Here is a 16,604-nt window from a genome sequence, read left to right as displayed (position 1 = left end):
TCGCAGTGAAGGCTGAGGAATGCAAATTTGCATGTGAACAAATAACCTACCTGGGGCACAAGATCTCCAGCAAAGAGATTGAACCCAATAATCTGGTGAGCTCCATCATGAACGTAGCCTCTCCAACCAACCAAGATGAAGTGCGATCATTCCTTTGCAAAATTTCTTATGGACTGGTTTTGAAACTCCACCATGCAAACGGAACGTTCCACAAGGTCGCTAATTAAATCAAAAGTGGAGTTTATCTGAGACAAAATGTGTGAAAAGGAGTTTCAAGATGTCAAACTGTGTCTGGAAAATGCACCCCAACTCGGATCCTTTGTACCAGGCAGAGCAGTGATGATCACCACAGAAACCAACATGAAAGTATTGGGAGCCGTACCCGCCCAAGCAGAAGGAACAAATGAGGCAACTGTCTCCTTTCCATCAAGGTCATTACGGGGGGACAGAAGCTAACCACTCCATAATAGAAAAGAAAGCCCTAGCAGTACTCTGGGCCATACAAATGTTCAAAAGTTTAATTTGGGGTAGTGATTTAAAGATCAGGATTACAATACCCATTGAAAGACTGAGAGAAAATGTTTGGACTCAGTATCTAGCAGCATCAGGAAATAGATGGGTCAACCAACAGCAATTCACATCCACAATTGAATACATCCCCGGAGTAAAGAATAAGTGGTGGATTGTCTCTCCAGATTACCTCCCAACATGAACAGTAGTGAATATGATGAAACACAGAATGACGAGGAAGAGGGAGCCTTATAAGTGCAGCCATTTCTAACTATGTGATAACTGAGACTGAATGGAAAACCAGCCTCAAAGAGGAGAGTAAGCAGTAGATGGCCAAACGAGAACACTGTCAAGGAGTAATTAAAAGCATATTACTGTATCAAAGATGAACTTGCAGAACTGGATTAATTCTGTTTAGGGGTTCCAAACTAATTCCCCCCTGGGAGTTTGTGAGAGAAACTCGTACATAAAGCACATGATGGCCACTTTGATGTTTCCAAGACCAAAGCGAGACTCCGAATGGTCTTTTGGTCGCTGACATGGACATCCAAATTGAAAGCTCCATAAGGGACTGCGTGCCATGCAAAAGAGCGACCTCTTAATCACAAGGAAAATCCTGATGCACATACGCAAACTTCCAAACAACCCATGGAATGAATTGGCCTTTGACCTAAATGGTCTCATAGCTGGGGACAATGTGGCACCCTACATCATAGTACTATTAGAGCTAAACTCCAGGTTGCCAGAAATCTGAATTACTTCAGACACTAGTTCAAAGAGTGTTGTAATGCTTTTAACGGACGTATTTGCAAGTGAAGGGCTACCAGCGACTATCTTCTTCGGATAATGCAGTATAATTTTGCTCTAAAGAAATGCATAGATCGTTAGAGAAGGGCATCACCCATCTGCACTATACCACCCAGAAGCCAGCGGTGCCATAGAACGCTTCAACAAAACATTGAAGGAAGGAATACAATTAGCAAAAGCTAACACCCTTAATTGGAAGGTGGACATTTTCAAGAGCATTTTGTCTGACTCCACAGCAAAGTACACTGAAAACCCCATTTGAATTGAGGGGAAGAAACTCCAATTATTCACTAGTTCCTTAATGGATGGAATGGGGTAAAGGATGGATAGACCTGAACACCAGACAACCATGAAGACCAATGATACACCAGGATGTCAAAAAAGAAAGATATGACCAAAACTATTGCACCAAAATTGCCAATGTTGATGATTAGGTAAAGATTATGTCTCCAAGTTGGGGTGTCAAAGACTCCAGGTTTTCAAAAGCGATTAAATTAGTGGTGCTGTTTTGGAATGCCATCCATACGAACAATGGTAGAATATGGAAATCAGGAGGGTGGCGAAATTCTGAAAGGATGCCAACCATCAGCAGGATACTCCAGCAACGACAATCCTACTGGCAGAGGGCATGGATTATCGAATACTGCTCACAACAAACATCCCAAAGGGACTTTCCTTTATAGAGTATGGACACGTCCCATCAGACAACCAAGATACTTGGAAGGCTATGTCCAGGATTCAAAGGGAAGTTTCATTGTGTGTGTTAGATCCTATAAAGCGTTCCATATACATAGGTGTACAAGACGGTGTCTGAGATTATAAAAGGTATTCTCATTTGTACCTTCTACCCTTCAAGTTGTATTTTATACAAAAGTGTACCCACCTGTTTGTATAGTTTTATGCTGCCATCAGTGCTCAACTTCAGGACTACCCCCTCTCTTGTTCCTCCTTGTTGTCCGTGTGGGCTATCCCCTCCCTTCATCCTATTTCCCTCTCCCTTTCACCCTACTTCCCTCTCCCTTGCATCTTGTTCAGTGATGAATAGGGGGTGTGTGATATCCTCCATAGTGCTTCGGCTCATAGCCTATGCCCCCCTCTCTTTCTTGAGGCAATAGAACGTTCCGACATGAAATTCCAACTGTTTAGACTTAGTGTTCCCCTCCCTGTCCCCCCGGGGGCCTTCTAGATGAATTAGCGTGTCGACCACTCTCCCTGGGGTTCAAGGTGGCTGGCGAGAGTAGTTCCACCTGCCCTTCCTCTTCTAATGTAATGTAGGGGTTGCGAATCTTACGGTCCAGCTTAATAAACTGGACTACAAGTTCCAAAATACAAAGGTGAAATGTAGCCCTGAACAAACTGCTTACCCCTGAGCTGGCATCGAATCATGTGGGAGCTACTAATCGAGGGCAGTGCTGGATAGGTCAGAGGTCACTCCTGCCTCAGTGACCTCTCGTGCACACGAATGTCATGCAAAATGTGGCACGGCTCTGTTAGTCACTGTGCTCCAATGTTTGACTTACCTCTGGAAGGGGTTAATTAAAACTGGCATCCACTGGTGATTGGGGCAAGCAGAGGCAGCTGATTGGATCACACAGCCTGCTCTCTGATTGGTGGGGAGTTTTATTTTCTTTTACTCAAAGCTGTGATCCGGCCCACATGCTCTGCACTCTTGGCTGAAGTGGCTGGGGCTCTGAAGGCATGAAGCGGCCGATGTAGGGCATACGTGCACTTAAATTAAAAGATAGCCCACAAACAAGGTTCTGACTCTTTTTAGCACTTGTTGAATCTGCAGCCTCGAGACGCCAGCTCTGACCCTCACTCACCTGGTTTCAGGTGCGGTTCTTAACCCTTCACACTGAAGTTGCACCTTCGGTTTGTGAGAGTGAAGCAAGCTCCGCGGAGATGGAGGCGCTTCGAGAGAGCATCGGCCGGCTCTTTAAACCTTCGCTGGACTCGGGGAGCCCAAACCTCTCCACGCTTGGAGCTGGTTTTATATTGACAAAAGCTGCCCTGGGGGCAGGACTTCTGAACTTCCCGTGGATGTTCAGCAAAGCCGGGGGTATGTACTCCGCGGTGACCGTGGAGCTGGTGAGTACCACTGACCGTGTTTCATGGCCATTTGAAGTTTGTAAGCTTAATAGTGCTTAGTGTGAGGGCTTTTATAGCTCCTCATTCTCGCGTCGAAGCGCTTTTGATTCTACCTGTGGCAAGCGGTGAAAAGACGTGTTCCCAGAAATTGCTGAGCATTGTATGTCAATAATAATTCGGTATCTTGCATGTTTGTGTCTACTTCGTTAACCCCTTATGGTTACGGACTCCATCACGTATTATCTCGATGACTGTGTAGGGGGCACCTGCAAGGAGGGGAATTAACCCGGAGCCCTACTGACGTCGTTCTTCTAATGAGATTGTATATATCCCGAGGAGTTGAATGCCTAATATCCCTCACAAATATTTAATGTCCCCATAATATACAGCAAGGCAGATTTGGCAAAAGACCAGCCTCTCTGCAGAGCTCTCGTGCTTACCAGATACAAGCAGGAGTAACTCGTCAGAAACCAGGGTTAGTCATTGCATTCTGGGATTTGTAGTCCTGGTGTTTCCCTTGTAAAATACATGTCGGGGCTATAGCCCTTAAATTGCAAAAAATTGACCTGGACTGGCTGAGCGAGTCGTGCAGGTACTTGGGTTCCTGGAACACGTGAGAGCTCTGTCGATGCATCTTTTACTGAAGGGGATTTTGTACAAGTAGTCCTTGGGTGGGAAAGGGGGGAGTGGGGTGAAGTCTTATTTTCTGATTCTGCTTCCCCAGGCATTTTGAGGGGAAAAAATAGGTGAGCACCAATGTAAGTTTGTAACAGTAGTCTTTAAAAAAGCCTCACAGTATTGTATTTGCATTTATATAGCACTTGCGACCTCAGGAGAGGTGTTGAAGCATGTTCTGTCAGGCAGCACGCTGCACCGGAGCCCAGAGGTGGTGGTTAGTCCAGCATTTTATGGCAAGACCGGAGGCTCTTATTATGCATTCTAATCTTGCGTTTATTACAATAGCAGCCAAATAAGTGAAAAAACTACAGTTCCCAGTGGGCCAGGCGAGAACTGGGCCATGGGAACCAGAAAAAACGTTAGTACATAAGCCAATCAGCACCGTGTAAACAGATAAGAGGACATACTGACTGCGCAGCTTCCTCTTTTCTTGCTGCTCGCAGTCGTGTCCTTATCTTTGCTCTCAGTTCATATTATATTACTGTTTTATTTGCATGGTGTTTCGTATTGCCTTCGCATTACTGTTCGCTTTTCAGCGTTTGCCTCCTCGCGCTGCGGCGCGTTCTCCTGTCACTTTACACGTTCCTGACCGCTCGCGGTCTGTCAGCTGTTTCCCCCCCCCCCCTCCCTTCCTCCCTCACTGCCGGTGGTCTCGCCCGGCTCTGTTGCTCGCGCCTTTCCTCACCTTCGCTGACTTTCTCTACACGCCGCTTCGGAGCTCCTGCAGCATACCGGCTTTGTGCTCCACGGCTGATATTTACTCGTCCTGCCTCCCGCCTGCCCTAAGCCTGCCCCGCACACGCCCACAGTGCCTTGCTTCTGAATTTAACCCTTTCCGTGGCTTTATCTGCCATTGAATGTTTAATTCTTTGATAGGTAGAAAAGCTTGAGCAATTGATGTAGTAAGGGCTGTGTAGACTAATGTATTTTCCCTTCTGCGTCATTGCTGTTCATCTTGTACCCAACATTTTAACTTGATTTCATAAAATATTAAATACTTTTTTAAATATACACCCGTCCTTCAATCCCTTTTTGCTCTCCTTTTTCTGATCACTAACAAGTGACAGTCTTGAATATACATCAATCTCTGTTGCATAACCAGCACTAGTGGGCTCAAATCACTAAGCCCACACGATTTCATTCCTTAAGTGATTCCAAAATTCTTGTTTCACTAAAATCCCTTGAAGGTATCTTCACCCTATCCTACTCACTGGCCGGCAGAAATGGGTCCATCCCCAGTTACGGTACAATCCGCTCGCAACCTCGGGATAATTGATGACAAGTTGTCTATGCGTGCCCAAACAGCCAAAGCGGCCTCAACCTGTTTTGTCATCCTCAAATGGTTGAGGAAAATACTGTGGCAACTACCGGATGGGGCACAGAGAATAGTACTTCAGGCACTAGTCGGTTCGAGATTAGACTACAGAAATATCTTGTGTCTAGGAGTCAATAAAGATACCTTGAACCGACTTAGTCATTCAAAATGCTGCAGATTCAAAATGCTGCAGCGAGATTGCTTCTCAATCTCCCAGGGCGCACAAGTATGTCAGAACACCTCAAGAAGTTACACTGGCTGAGGATCGCCAACAGTGTAAAATTCAAGGCACTGTGCTATATGTTCAGGATTAGCTCGGGGGAAGCACCAGCATATCTATGTAGGCTGGCCCAGAAATATTTACCCTCTCGTAACCTTCGATCCATGCATCAGGCCAAATTTACTGTTCCCAGGTTCAAACGGGCACTGTTGGGCAGACGCTCATTTACCCATTTGGCCCCAGTACTGTGGAATTCACTTCCACTCCAACTACGCATGGAACCCTGCTACCTCCAATTTCGGAAGGGAGTTAAAGCGTGGTTGTTTAATCAATAGTGTCCACATTCCGCTTTCTGAGTAAAACCGATCCGAGGCGCCGGGAAACCCTCAGGGGTAGCTGTCGCGCCATTTAAATGAAATAAGCAAATAAATAAATAAGACTCATGTGAACAGGCAGTGCCTGAGGAGAGGCAAATGTTGCATTGTAAGAACAGACCAAAAAACTGGTGGATGACCGAAGACATTGGCAGCAATTTGTTGCCAGATTACAAGGCAACAGAGGTGCTCAGTAGCAGTCACAAGATGCCAGTAATGAAGAGTGTAAATTGGGTATTATATTCTGGGAGTGAGGAGGATTCCCCAATGCCTTGTGGTTCCAGTGTCTGCATGTCTCTTTTTATATAGATATTTGGTTTCAGCACTGTTGGTATTCTGACCGAATATCAAGATGCCTACTCCATACTTGTATGTCTTTTTCCAATATAGAAACATTAACAAACCATTTTTTTTTAAAGGGTTGAAACCCCTTCACTTTCTCATATCCATAGATCTATGGGAGACCCAATAGCCAAGTAAAATATCTCCTTGTCCTAGTGGCAAGCTGATATCCATGTTAATCTTAGCCTAAAAACAATCCAATTCCATTAACATCTAGAAACCTGTGATTTTATCTCTTTACTTTTCATGTTAAGTAACGGGCCACTTTCCAACCGCATCAATACTCTTTAGAAGGATGAGATGATGAAGAAAATGACTATTAGTAAGGATGGTGTCCCACCACAATCCCGTGAGTTGGTCAGAGGCATAATGTTATGCATCGCCCGAGCCATGTATGTATTGTGATTGACACGTCTCTTCCTTTGTCTCCTTGATTCTTGGGTGGTTGGAACATGTTGGAAGTTGGTGTTAGGTTTGCCTGGCTGATCCGCTCCTACCAGCGTCGGATTGTTAACGAGGGCATTCGGGCAATGCCCGAGGGGCCGGTGTCCGAGTTCTGCTGTGGACTGCTTTTTTGAGCAGTCTGGGGGGGCTATTTGGATGCTGTCTCTATTGTTCGGATTCAGCCAGCGGCCCAGTGGGAGTCTGAGTGGCCTCTCTAGATGCAAATGGACGCTCATTACCTCCGTTAAGCAGAGGTATCACTCCCTTTGTCTCACGGGCCGGCCCATTAATGTGTGCACTTACTGAGCGGGGGCAGGGGGCCTGAGTAGAAGTGGCATCACTTGTTTCACCAGTGTAAACTAACACATGCAATTTTTTACCCCCCTCCTAAAGTTTTTTTATAAGATTACACCAACGCTGAGATACGAGGAGTGTTAATGCAAATGTGGGCCGATTTTTATTTATTTTTTTTTTTTTATTTTTATTTTTTTATTTTTTTTTATTTATTTGTGCGTGCCTGGGCCGATTTTCATTCCCAATCCAACCCTGGCTCCTACCTGTGCTGCTGAATAAACTCTTACTGTCAAAGCGATCCTGTGTTTCCGTCATAACAATTTGGCGACATTTTGCCAAGCTGATTGGGGAACAATGCCACATGGTGGTCATCATTGGCACATCAGTTCAGATCGGTGAGGAGTCGAGGGGAAGAACCCGTTGCGGAGCACGCCATGCATGTGTGGCTACAGAGATGTACAGCGTTGTGGCTCGTAGCGGGCATCATTGTATCGGCGGGGATTACTATTGATGGCATTAAGTCATCATATGAGAGTCCTGAGGTGATCGCAGGAGGGTCTAAGACTATGTGCATCATATGGGCAACTTCGAGGTAACGTACAACGTGGAGTGCACTAGACGTGTAATACGTGACACAAGGCACGTTGCGTGTGTCTTCAGAGGCCATCTTGGATATCGAATTTCATCTAGAAGGGAGAACTCTCATTGAGGCGGTCCAGTATTTTTGGGAAAGTGACATATTGCATTTGTCTCCTGGATTCAGCGTTGTCTTTAATTGCCATCCGCAAGGGAGAACCTGCATCTGCGTGTACTGGTGACTGCCACAGGACTGCACTTCATTCAGTCCAAGGATCTGGAGGAAAAACACGCATTGGTGTGCATTGTTGCGTTTTCTCTGCCACATTGTATCCTTCTTGGGGAACAATATTGTGTACATAGTGTTTCGACTGTGAGGTGCACACATGGACAGTTTCTAAATCCAAGGTACATTCATCTGTACGTGGAGAGTTACAGCCTAGTCCTATTATTGCATCAGGGTTGAACACATTGAGCGTGTGTTAGAAAGTCACGGAGAGACATATTACTTTGGGTTGGTTTGTGGTTTTTTTATCGTTCTTGCTTGACCTTCAGTAGTAATTGTGCTGATCATGGAAGCATCTAGTGATAATCGTTCTGAAATCCTTTTAACTCCTGCCAACCTTCATGTGTCATTTATTCCTCCACCTTGTTTTTTTGCAACATTCTGGCACACCACCTATGGCTTAGGATGACTGGATTTTAATGTTCGACAGTTACTTAGAGGCACTCGATAGGGAGGAGTTCAAACCTACGTGAAAGAAGACTTTGTTGAGTGCTCTAGGCAAGAGGGTCAAAGAGTGTTTAAGTATTTACTTGCAACTGTGGAAGCTAATGGTCAAATTATACATGTGTGTAAGAAAGCTATACGTAGACTAGAAATTTGTTGTGGTAAGGAAGAAAAGCTAGTTATGACCTGGTATAAACTTTATACTCCTCATTAAAAACACAGAGGAGCGAATAGATGCATTTGTAAATAGACTACATGAATTGGTTACCAAGTGTTGTTTTGGGGCAATGACTGAGGAAGCTGTAAGGATCAACTTATAGTTCAGTGTCACAACAAGAAAATTCAGGAGTCGTTGGGGGCATCCAAAAACCCTACTTTAACTTATGCCATAGGAATTGTCAAAGTTCTTGAACAGTCTTATTTGTACATGATAGATTTAGAGATAAAGGAACATAAAACTGAAGTTTTTGAGGTTGCAGCTGTAAGTAAGTTAACTCGTGATACTTCGCAACCAGTATAATCCACAGCTCTCAAGGGATGAGATTTTCCTTCATCTACACAGGGAAGGGGTTGCAATCTTTGTAGAAGTTCTGGTTATGCGTCTGATTCAAAAGTTTGTTTTGCCAACAACAGAGCAGGCCGAGGGTTTGGTCGTACAAGTCATTTTGCAAATGTGAACAGGATTGCGCTTAAAGAGAGTAGCTTATGTTAATGAGGAATCTAATGATGTAGTTTAATCTACTGACAGAAGTTTGAGTATAGACAAGGAGGAGGATGTAGTTACTGAGGGCCATAGGAGAAATAGACCCAAGGCGGGATTTAAGATCAATGGGCGTGAAGTACTACTCATGGTAGACGCAGGATCTAAATACACTATTGTGCCTAAAACCTTATTTACAGAGTCATGAATTATTGAAACAGACATTTCTTTGAGTAATTACCATGGGGAAACAATTGACATTGTGGGGTTCATGAATTCCAAGATAGTTTGGGGCTAGAACGGTCAAAGGAAAGGTTTTTGTGTCTGAGGAGGTTTCAGCGATACTTGGATGGGAGCATCAATATGAGCTACATATAATTGTATGCAAGTAATGGTTGTGGATGATGAGGCAGTTACTGACATTCTAAATTCCATGCAACACATTTTTGACGAGAAATTGGGCATGCTGAAAGGTTATGCTGACAAAATAGTTCTTAAGGGGGCTGTTCCAGTTCAACATAAACTAAGGAGAGTTCCTATAATTGTCAGGGATGGTGTAAAAGAGTTGTTATAGGAAATGTTACATGAAGGGATCATTGAATATGTGGAGGCTTACAATTGGGTTTCTCCGGTGGTCATCACACACAAACCGAACGGTCATCTGAGATTCTGTGTAGACTTGAGGTTATTAAAACAGAACATAGTGGCAGACACCTTTTCCTTACCATATCCAAAAATTGGTTTTGATGCTGAAGGTATTTTTCGAAGTTGGAACTCAAAAGTTCATACCATCAGATTAAACTGCACGAAGATTCTAAGCCATTCATTGTATTTCACATTCAAAGGAACTTTTCATTTTACACAAATGCTGTTTGGGCAATCTTCAGTGACACGCGTTTTTCAACGCATGATATCTAAAGTGTTTAAAGGAATGGATAACATACTTTACTTCCAAGATGATATTTAGAATTTTTGGGAAAACCGTGCAGGAACATAACTTATTCTTGAAACTGGCATTGCAGATAATTGTGAATGTTAGCATTCCTCTGCGTAAGGAAAAATGTTTTCTCGCAGAGCAAGTGAAATTTTTGGGGTATACTGTCAGCTGATGGGGTCAAGCCGAAGGAAAAGTTGCTAAAAGCAATTTAACTCGCTCCAAGACCTACAGACCAATTGAGATCCTTGATTGGTGTCATAGAATATTATTCCAAGTTTGTGCAGAGGTTTGCGGATAACCGATTCTGCCAGCATTGGTTAGGAAAGGCCGTAATTTTGCATGGGGGCCTGATGAAGAGAAATGTTTCAATGTTAAGAATGAATTTGTTGTGCAGGAATACTGATTCCCTTTGATATTAAGCTGAAAGCTATTATACGATGGATGCGAGTGCTATTGGAATTGGGGCTGTGCCAGCTCAAACATGCGGGAGGCGAGAAAACTGTTGCTTTTGTTTCTAGGCCTTTGACTAGTTATAAAAGGAATTATTCGGTAGTCGAGAGGGATGCCTTGGCTGCTGCATCTGGATTAGAGCCCTACCCAGCATGTGTGGGGTACCAAATGTATATTACGCTCTGATCACAAACCCCTGGTGAAAATTATACTACCAGGTGGGGCTGGCAAGCTTCTGGAATATTGCTATGCTAGAGGGTACACTCCGGGCTTGGTGCAATTCTCAGGCAGATTGCTGGTTTGTCTGTCAGTTGGGAATCAATGGGCTGTACTGAGGAACGAGATGAGGGACTGGTGGTTTCTATGCAGGATGTTGAAAGGGAGGCAGCTGGTGCCTTTCTCATTGAAGAATGATCCGGTCTGACCTTTTTATCAAGATTATAAATTAACTGTCAACATGTGAAAGTTTAGATGAGAGGTGATAGGTCTGTTCCTCTGGTGGGCTTAAGAGAAAAACTCATTGGTATGGCACATGAGGGACACCTAGGGCAAGGTTTAACCCATCCCCGCCTTCAAAGCATTATTCTGGTGGGGGAATGGATGACCAAAAGAGATAGAAGGGGGTTCCCCAAGACTAATAGATGATGTAGGCAGGAACGAGGGGGGGAAAAATATACAGAAGCCAATAGAAAGTCACCCTGCCAAGAATCCTAAATGGAGGTCCCAGATGGGATCCGTTTTTGATTAAGGGGGGAGGAAATGTCAGGAGAGTACCTAGGAAGTCTCATAAGAAGGCTTACCTGGATGAGATACAGTAAGTGGAACACCACATATCTTGCCTATGTTTTCCTTTTGTGTATCTTTTATGAATTTATCTTTAAAAATGATGAACAGCACCAATGATTCTAGGAATTTTTATATGTATAATCTCTGAACACCTTGTTAATATGACTAAATGCACTAAATCAACAAAATAAAAAATATATATTTTCTATGATCCTCTTTGTGGTCCATTCGTCCCTCTGGTCCTAGGTACTCTCCTGACATTTCCTCCCCCCTTAATCAAAAACGGATCCCATCTGGGACCTCCATTTATCATTCCTGGCATGGTGACTTTTTCTATTGGAATGGATGACCAAGTCTTAGCGTGGGTGGTGAAATGTAGTGTTTGTAAGGAAGGTGATTAAAGGCTTAAGGTGGGTAAGTAATCCGTAATGGGTCATATCTCTAATCCTGGCCAGCCGTGTCAGTGTGTATTTATTTCATTGGACCCATGTCTGATTTTTAGTTAGCGAGTGCAAATTTCCATTGGTGACTTGACAAATTCTGCAGGTGGTTGTCTAACTTTATGAAGGGATTAATATTGAAGCAACCATTGTGGCGCGCAAGAAATGTTTTTAGAGGGGGTAGACCACTGTTACTCATTACAGACAATGATACCCAATTAGTTAACGTGACATGGGAAGTTTTCTCAGATCTAATGGTATCACTCACCGTTGCACTGCCTTTTACGACCCACAAAGCATTGGCATTGTAGAAAGAGCTAACAGAATGGTTAAGGGAGTGATTCAGATGTCTGTAGTTGCAGGGCAAGATGTCAGAAGGACTGTGTATGATTTAGTCTAGGCATATCGCACTACAGAACAAGAAACTACGCACAAGACTCCCTTTGTGCTTGAGAGGTAGAGCTCAAGGAACCAAGACGGTACCTTCTTGGATGAGAGTGGGTGGCTAGAGGTGGTAACTAACCCTGTGAGTCATCTAGGACTTTTAAACCCTAATAGTTATGTTGTGAAGGTGACTGGATGAAAATTCGAACTCGACGTGTGGTGAGAGGGTTATTGAAATTCCAAGGTCCTTTCAGAGTGGTGTGCGCCTTCAAGTTTTATGTCTTGTTGGAGAATGATGAACGATGGAATTGACATAGGGTGGCTCTGTATCAGATAGCAGGCTATTGTATGGTGTAAGGAGAGGAGAGGGTGGAAAAGTGCAGTGGTTATATGCCAGTGAAAAATGGTGAGTTTGTGTCTTGGGCTCCAAGAATCGGGAGTGGAGGCTGTGACACTATTTTGGTATCTTGGGGAAACCCATTACAGAATAACAAAATAGTTCTGTTCGGGAAAGAGTAGTAAGAGATCGCAAACCTTCCGGTATTTAAAGGACTTTCCCCCAGATGCATCAAGCATCCATTTTGCGATTCCTTATTAGCGAAAAATAAGGAATCGCTAATAAGGAATAGCATAATACTATGCAAGAAGAAATCACTTTAAAAATAGCGATTTCTTAAAATTCCTTAATTGCGACTCGCAAATTGCGAGTCGCAATTAAGGAATACCTCCCCTTTCATTCTTATGGGCCTGGAGGCCCATAGGAATGATTGGGAAGACATTCTCAATTAGCGGATCGCAAAATGAGAATGCGATTTCAAGGGTGCAAGGGTTTTCCAAGGTCACCCTGTTGCACCCCTGAAATTGATCTGTGCACATGAAACTTTGAAAAATGCACTTTAGTGCATTTTTTTCAAAGTTTTTGCAAATTACCATGAAGTTGAACTTCATGGTAGTTTGCGAGCCCTATTAGCGAAATCGCTATTTTTTAAACTTTAATGCATTGCATTTAAGGAATCTCAATTTGAGATTCCTTAAATGCAAGTAATCGCAATTTAGCGAATTCTTAATTTTGCGATTTTTGCATTTGGTATGATTCATACCAAATGCAAAAATACCGGTCACAAAGGGGCAGATTCTGAGAGTCTGCCCCTTTTGCGAGCAGTTTTTAGCTTCATGCATCTGAGCCTAAGTGTGTTAGGTATTCATGTTGTGTTGCATTACTGTTTTTAGGTCTCGTCCTATTCCATTCCGCAAGGAATGAATAGGACGAGACTATTGGGGCTAAACTAAGAGCTAAACTAAGCTCTGAAAAAAGTGTATGTGGTCTCGTGAACCCGCTTCTATCCGCCTGCCTCGCATCACCACATGAAAGCCATTTGTTGCTTGTTCACACTTCTTTCACGGCCGCGAGGCCGTGCGTGCTTCAAAGGGATCCGCTCACTTCTCCTCCCCCCTAGCCGAGAGCTTCACATTTCAAAGAGCTCTCCCCCGCCCCACTCTGACTTCACATTCTTTCTTACTCTGGTTTTTTCTTTCTGTAACGTCCTGGCTGTTTTTCTTAGTCTGTCTTTCTTTTGCTTTCTCTCTTTTATGCCTCTCTGCCTCCCTTTTATTTCCTAATCTTTCTGTAGCCATCTGTCACTGACGCTCTCTCCCTGTCTCTCCATCTTTCTTTTTTTTTTGCCACTTCCTGTCAGTCTTCTTTCTCCCTCTCTGTATAATTGTCTGACTTTCTCTCTTCTCCCTATCTTTGACTTTTGTCCTGCTCTGCCTGTCTTTCATTATCTCTGTCCATATCTGGAATTCCTAATTTCTGTCCCTGATTTACTTTCTTTCGACATCTCCCTCTCCTGCCACCCCGCCCTGCTGTTTATTTCTCTCTTCCAGGCACCGAGCTATGGGTGTCCTTATTGCCACAGACAAGCTACGGACAAGCTACAAATGTTGGGTGCGAAGTGTTATTTTTGTGGTGCACGTGTAGTGAAAAACGTCTGACATGAGCTGATGTGAATGACATGGTTAGTAACACTGCAGAGCTTTCAGTGCTTACTTTGTGTGTTACTTTCAAACTAGAAAGCTTTGGTTGTGAACATTCTGATGGAAGGCCAACTTCGAAAGTAGGTACTTGCGTTTTAGTCCCACCTAATCAAAGTTATGAGTTGTGTTCTTCCTTTCCCCATAATTCCCTTGCTTCCCTTGTTTGTCTGCCCTTCTGCCCTCTGTTAGACTCGTTTTTTGTGCCTTTGTGCCCCTATTAGACTAGTTAGGGCTCGCCTATCCCATTCCGCAAGGAATGGATAGAGGAGAATTTTAGTGGGCAAAATAAGTTCTCCAACCATCGGGCGGATTTCCGACAGTTCACGTGAACACTAGCACACGCTTTTCCCTCGCTCCTGAGCCGCCTGCCTCTGAGAGCTTCACTTCAAAGGGCTCCCCCGCCCACTGCTTCACACTTCACGTCCGCCAGGCCGTGTCTCGCATTTCTCCCCCCCCCCCCACCTCCCCACAGCAATGAGAAAAATGTAACCGTATTATCCTTTGTGTACATCACAACAGCGGTTTGCAAAAGTGTCTTAAAAAAACTTTTATTTCAATTGTCCATCACCAGAACTTTTAACCATTAGCATAGCTTTTATTTTACCGCTAATTTAATCCTGCTCGCGCTTAAATAATATTCTGACTGAAAGAAACACATTCAAATTATCTTTGATTTTCTCGAGCACAATCTCTGCCTCTTTTGTTATTCGTATCTGGACTGCCGGGACACCAGACAGGCTTCCTTTCACATGCAAATGAGGTACATGGGAAACACTAGTTTCAGCATTTGCTTTCATCCTGACCTAGTTCACACTGAAGTCACGTGGCTCAGCTAATCACGACGCACGTGCCTTTCAGCAAGATTCCCAACCTGCTGCGGTGCTGATTGCATTAGAGTAACCCAAGTCTAAGTGTAGCTTTCTCTTCGATAATGCACCGTGGGTCCTGAAAATTCGCAGGTGAAGAATACCCGTAATTCATTTGTCACAGGGCAATTTACTCCCATTTCCGTTTCACCTAAGTGCAACCGAGTACTTAAAGATGAACAGAGCGTTGTTTATCTGACCTGGAGAGTCAGATGTGATTGAAGTGTTTTTTGTGTCAGCAGATGAAACCTCTTAAAATTTCACCGGTATTGTCATTTCACATCTAACTAACTCTGCATGCTTGAAGACCCCTCCAAAACTGAAGAATGCAATTTATTTCGGAGTACTAAAATGAAGCAAGCGCGCCACCTAGTGTCCACCAAATTCAAATTTATTATGACAGTAAGAATTCAATCTGTTTTACTGCATATTTATTGGGTGGAGGCAGTTTTAGCTGTGTCGTCATCCTACTGTAATAAAAAAAAAACCCTGTTCTTGTGAACACTTAACTTGATAATGTATAAATTGTTTATTGTGTATACCAATGATTTTGAATGTTTTTAAATATGTTACTGTAAAAATTGTTTTTATCAACTGTGATTATTGTGATTTACTTGCGACTCTGAAATAAACATACACATGTTATATTTTTCTAAAACCAAATTTTACTGTCCTTTTTAATTTTGACAAAATAATAAGTAGAGTGTGAGCCTAGAAGCTATTAAATACATCTGACATTTTTTCATTACAATGTTGGCTAATATGTAATCTAATGAAGCTGCAGATAAGGTTTGGTAATACTACTGTGTGATTGGTATTAGTAAAAAAACAAGACTTTGGGCACCTACTATATAACACTAACCTATTAGGGTTACCAGTGGGACTTCCCTGTTTTTTCATCTATTCTCCCCTGTCCCAGAATCGACAGATAAGGGGGCCTCCTCCACTTTTCTTCATAAAAAAAAATCGTACATGAAAAAAAATCTTTACTCTGGTTTTTCTTGTCTTGCCTTATGCTCCCCTGATTGCCCTCGTTTTCTTGCCTTCTGCTTCCCTGATTGTACTAGTTTTTTATTGCCTTTGGCCCCCCACTCCATCCATCCCCCCACTCCATCCATCCCCCCACTCCATCCATCCCCCCACTCCATCCATCCATCCCCCACTCCATCCATCCATCCCCCACTCCATCCATCCATCCCCCACTCCATCCATCCATCCCCCACTCCATCCATCCATCCCCCACTCCATCGTCCATCCATCCATCCCCCACTCCATCGTCCATCCATCCATCCCCCACTCCATCGTCCATCCATCCATCCCCCACTCCATCGTCCATCCATCCCCCACTCCATCATCCATCCATCCCCCACTCCATCATCCATCCATCCCCCACTCCATCATCCATCCATCCCCCACTCCATCATCCATCCATCCCCCACTCCATCATCCATCCATCCCCCACTCCATCATCCATCCATCCCCCACTCCATCATCCATCCATCCCCCACTCCATCATCCATCCATCCCCCACTCCATTATCCATCCATCCCCCACTCCATCATCCATCCATCCCCCACTCCATCATCCATCCATCCCCCACTCCATCATCCATCCATCCCCCACTCC

General features: G+C 43.8%; 1 protein-coding gene across 1 annotated transcript in view; it reads left to right on the top strand.

Moving 5' to 3' along the window:
* Positions 1-3,219: 3,219 nt before the first annotated feature.
* Positions 3,220-16,604, top strand: part of LOC147663068 (putative sodium-coupled neutral amino acid transporter 8) — a gene marked incomplete at its 3' end in the record, with an annotated part of 197,625 nt that continues 184,240 nt past the window's right edge. The window contains exon 1 of the mRNA XM_086950706.1: positions 3,220-3,405. Within this exon, the coding sequence (XP_086806832.1) occupies positions 3,220-3,405 (186 nt within the window). The remainder of the gene's footprint in view (positions 3,406-16,604) is intronic.

This window comes from Lissotriton vulgaris, unplaced genomic scaffold (genome assembly GCF_964263255.1).
Source record: "Lissotriton vulgaris unplaced genomic scaffold, aLisVul1.2 SCAFFOLD_1922, whole genome shotgun sequence".
NCBI lineage: Eukaryota > Metazoa > Chordata > Amphibia > Caudata > Salamandridae > Lissotriton > Lissotriton vulgaris.
Note: the sequence above shows the minus strand (reverse complement) of the source record. Positions and strands in the feature narration are given on the sequence as shown.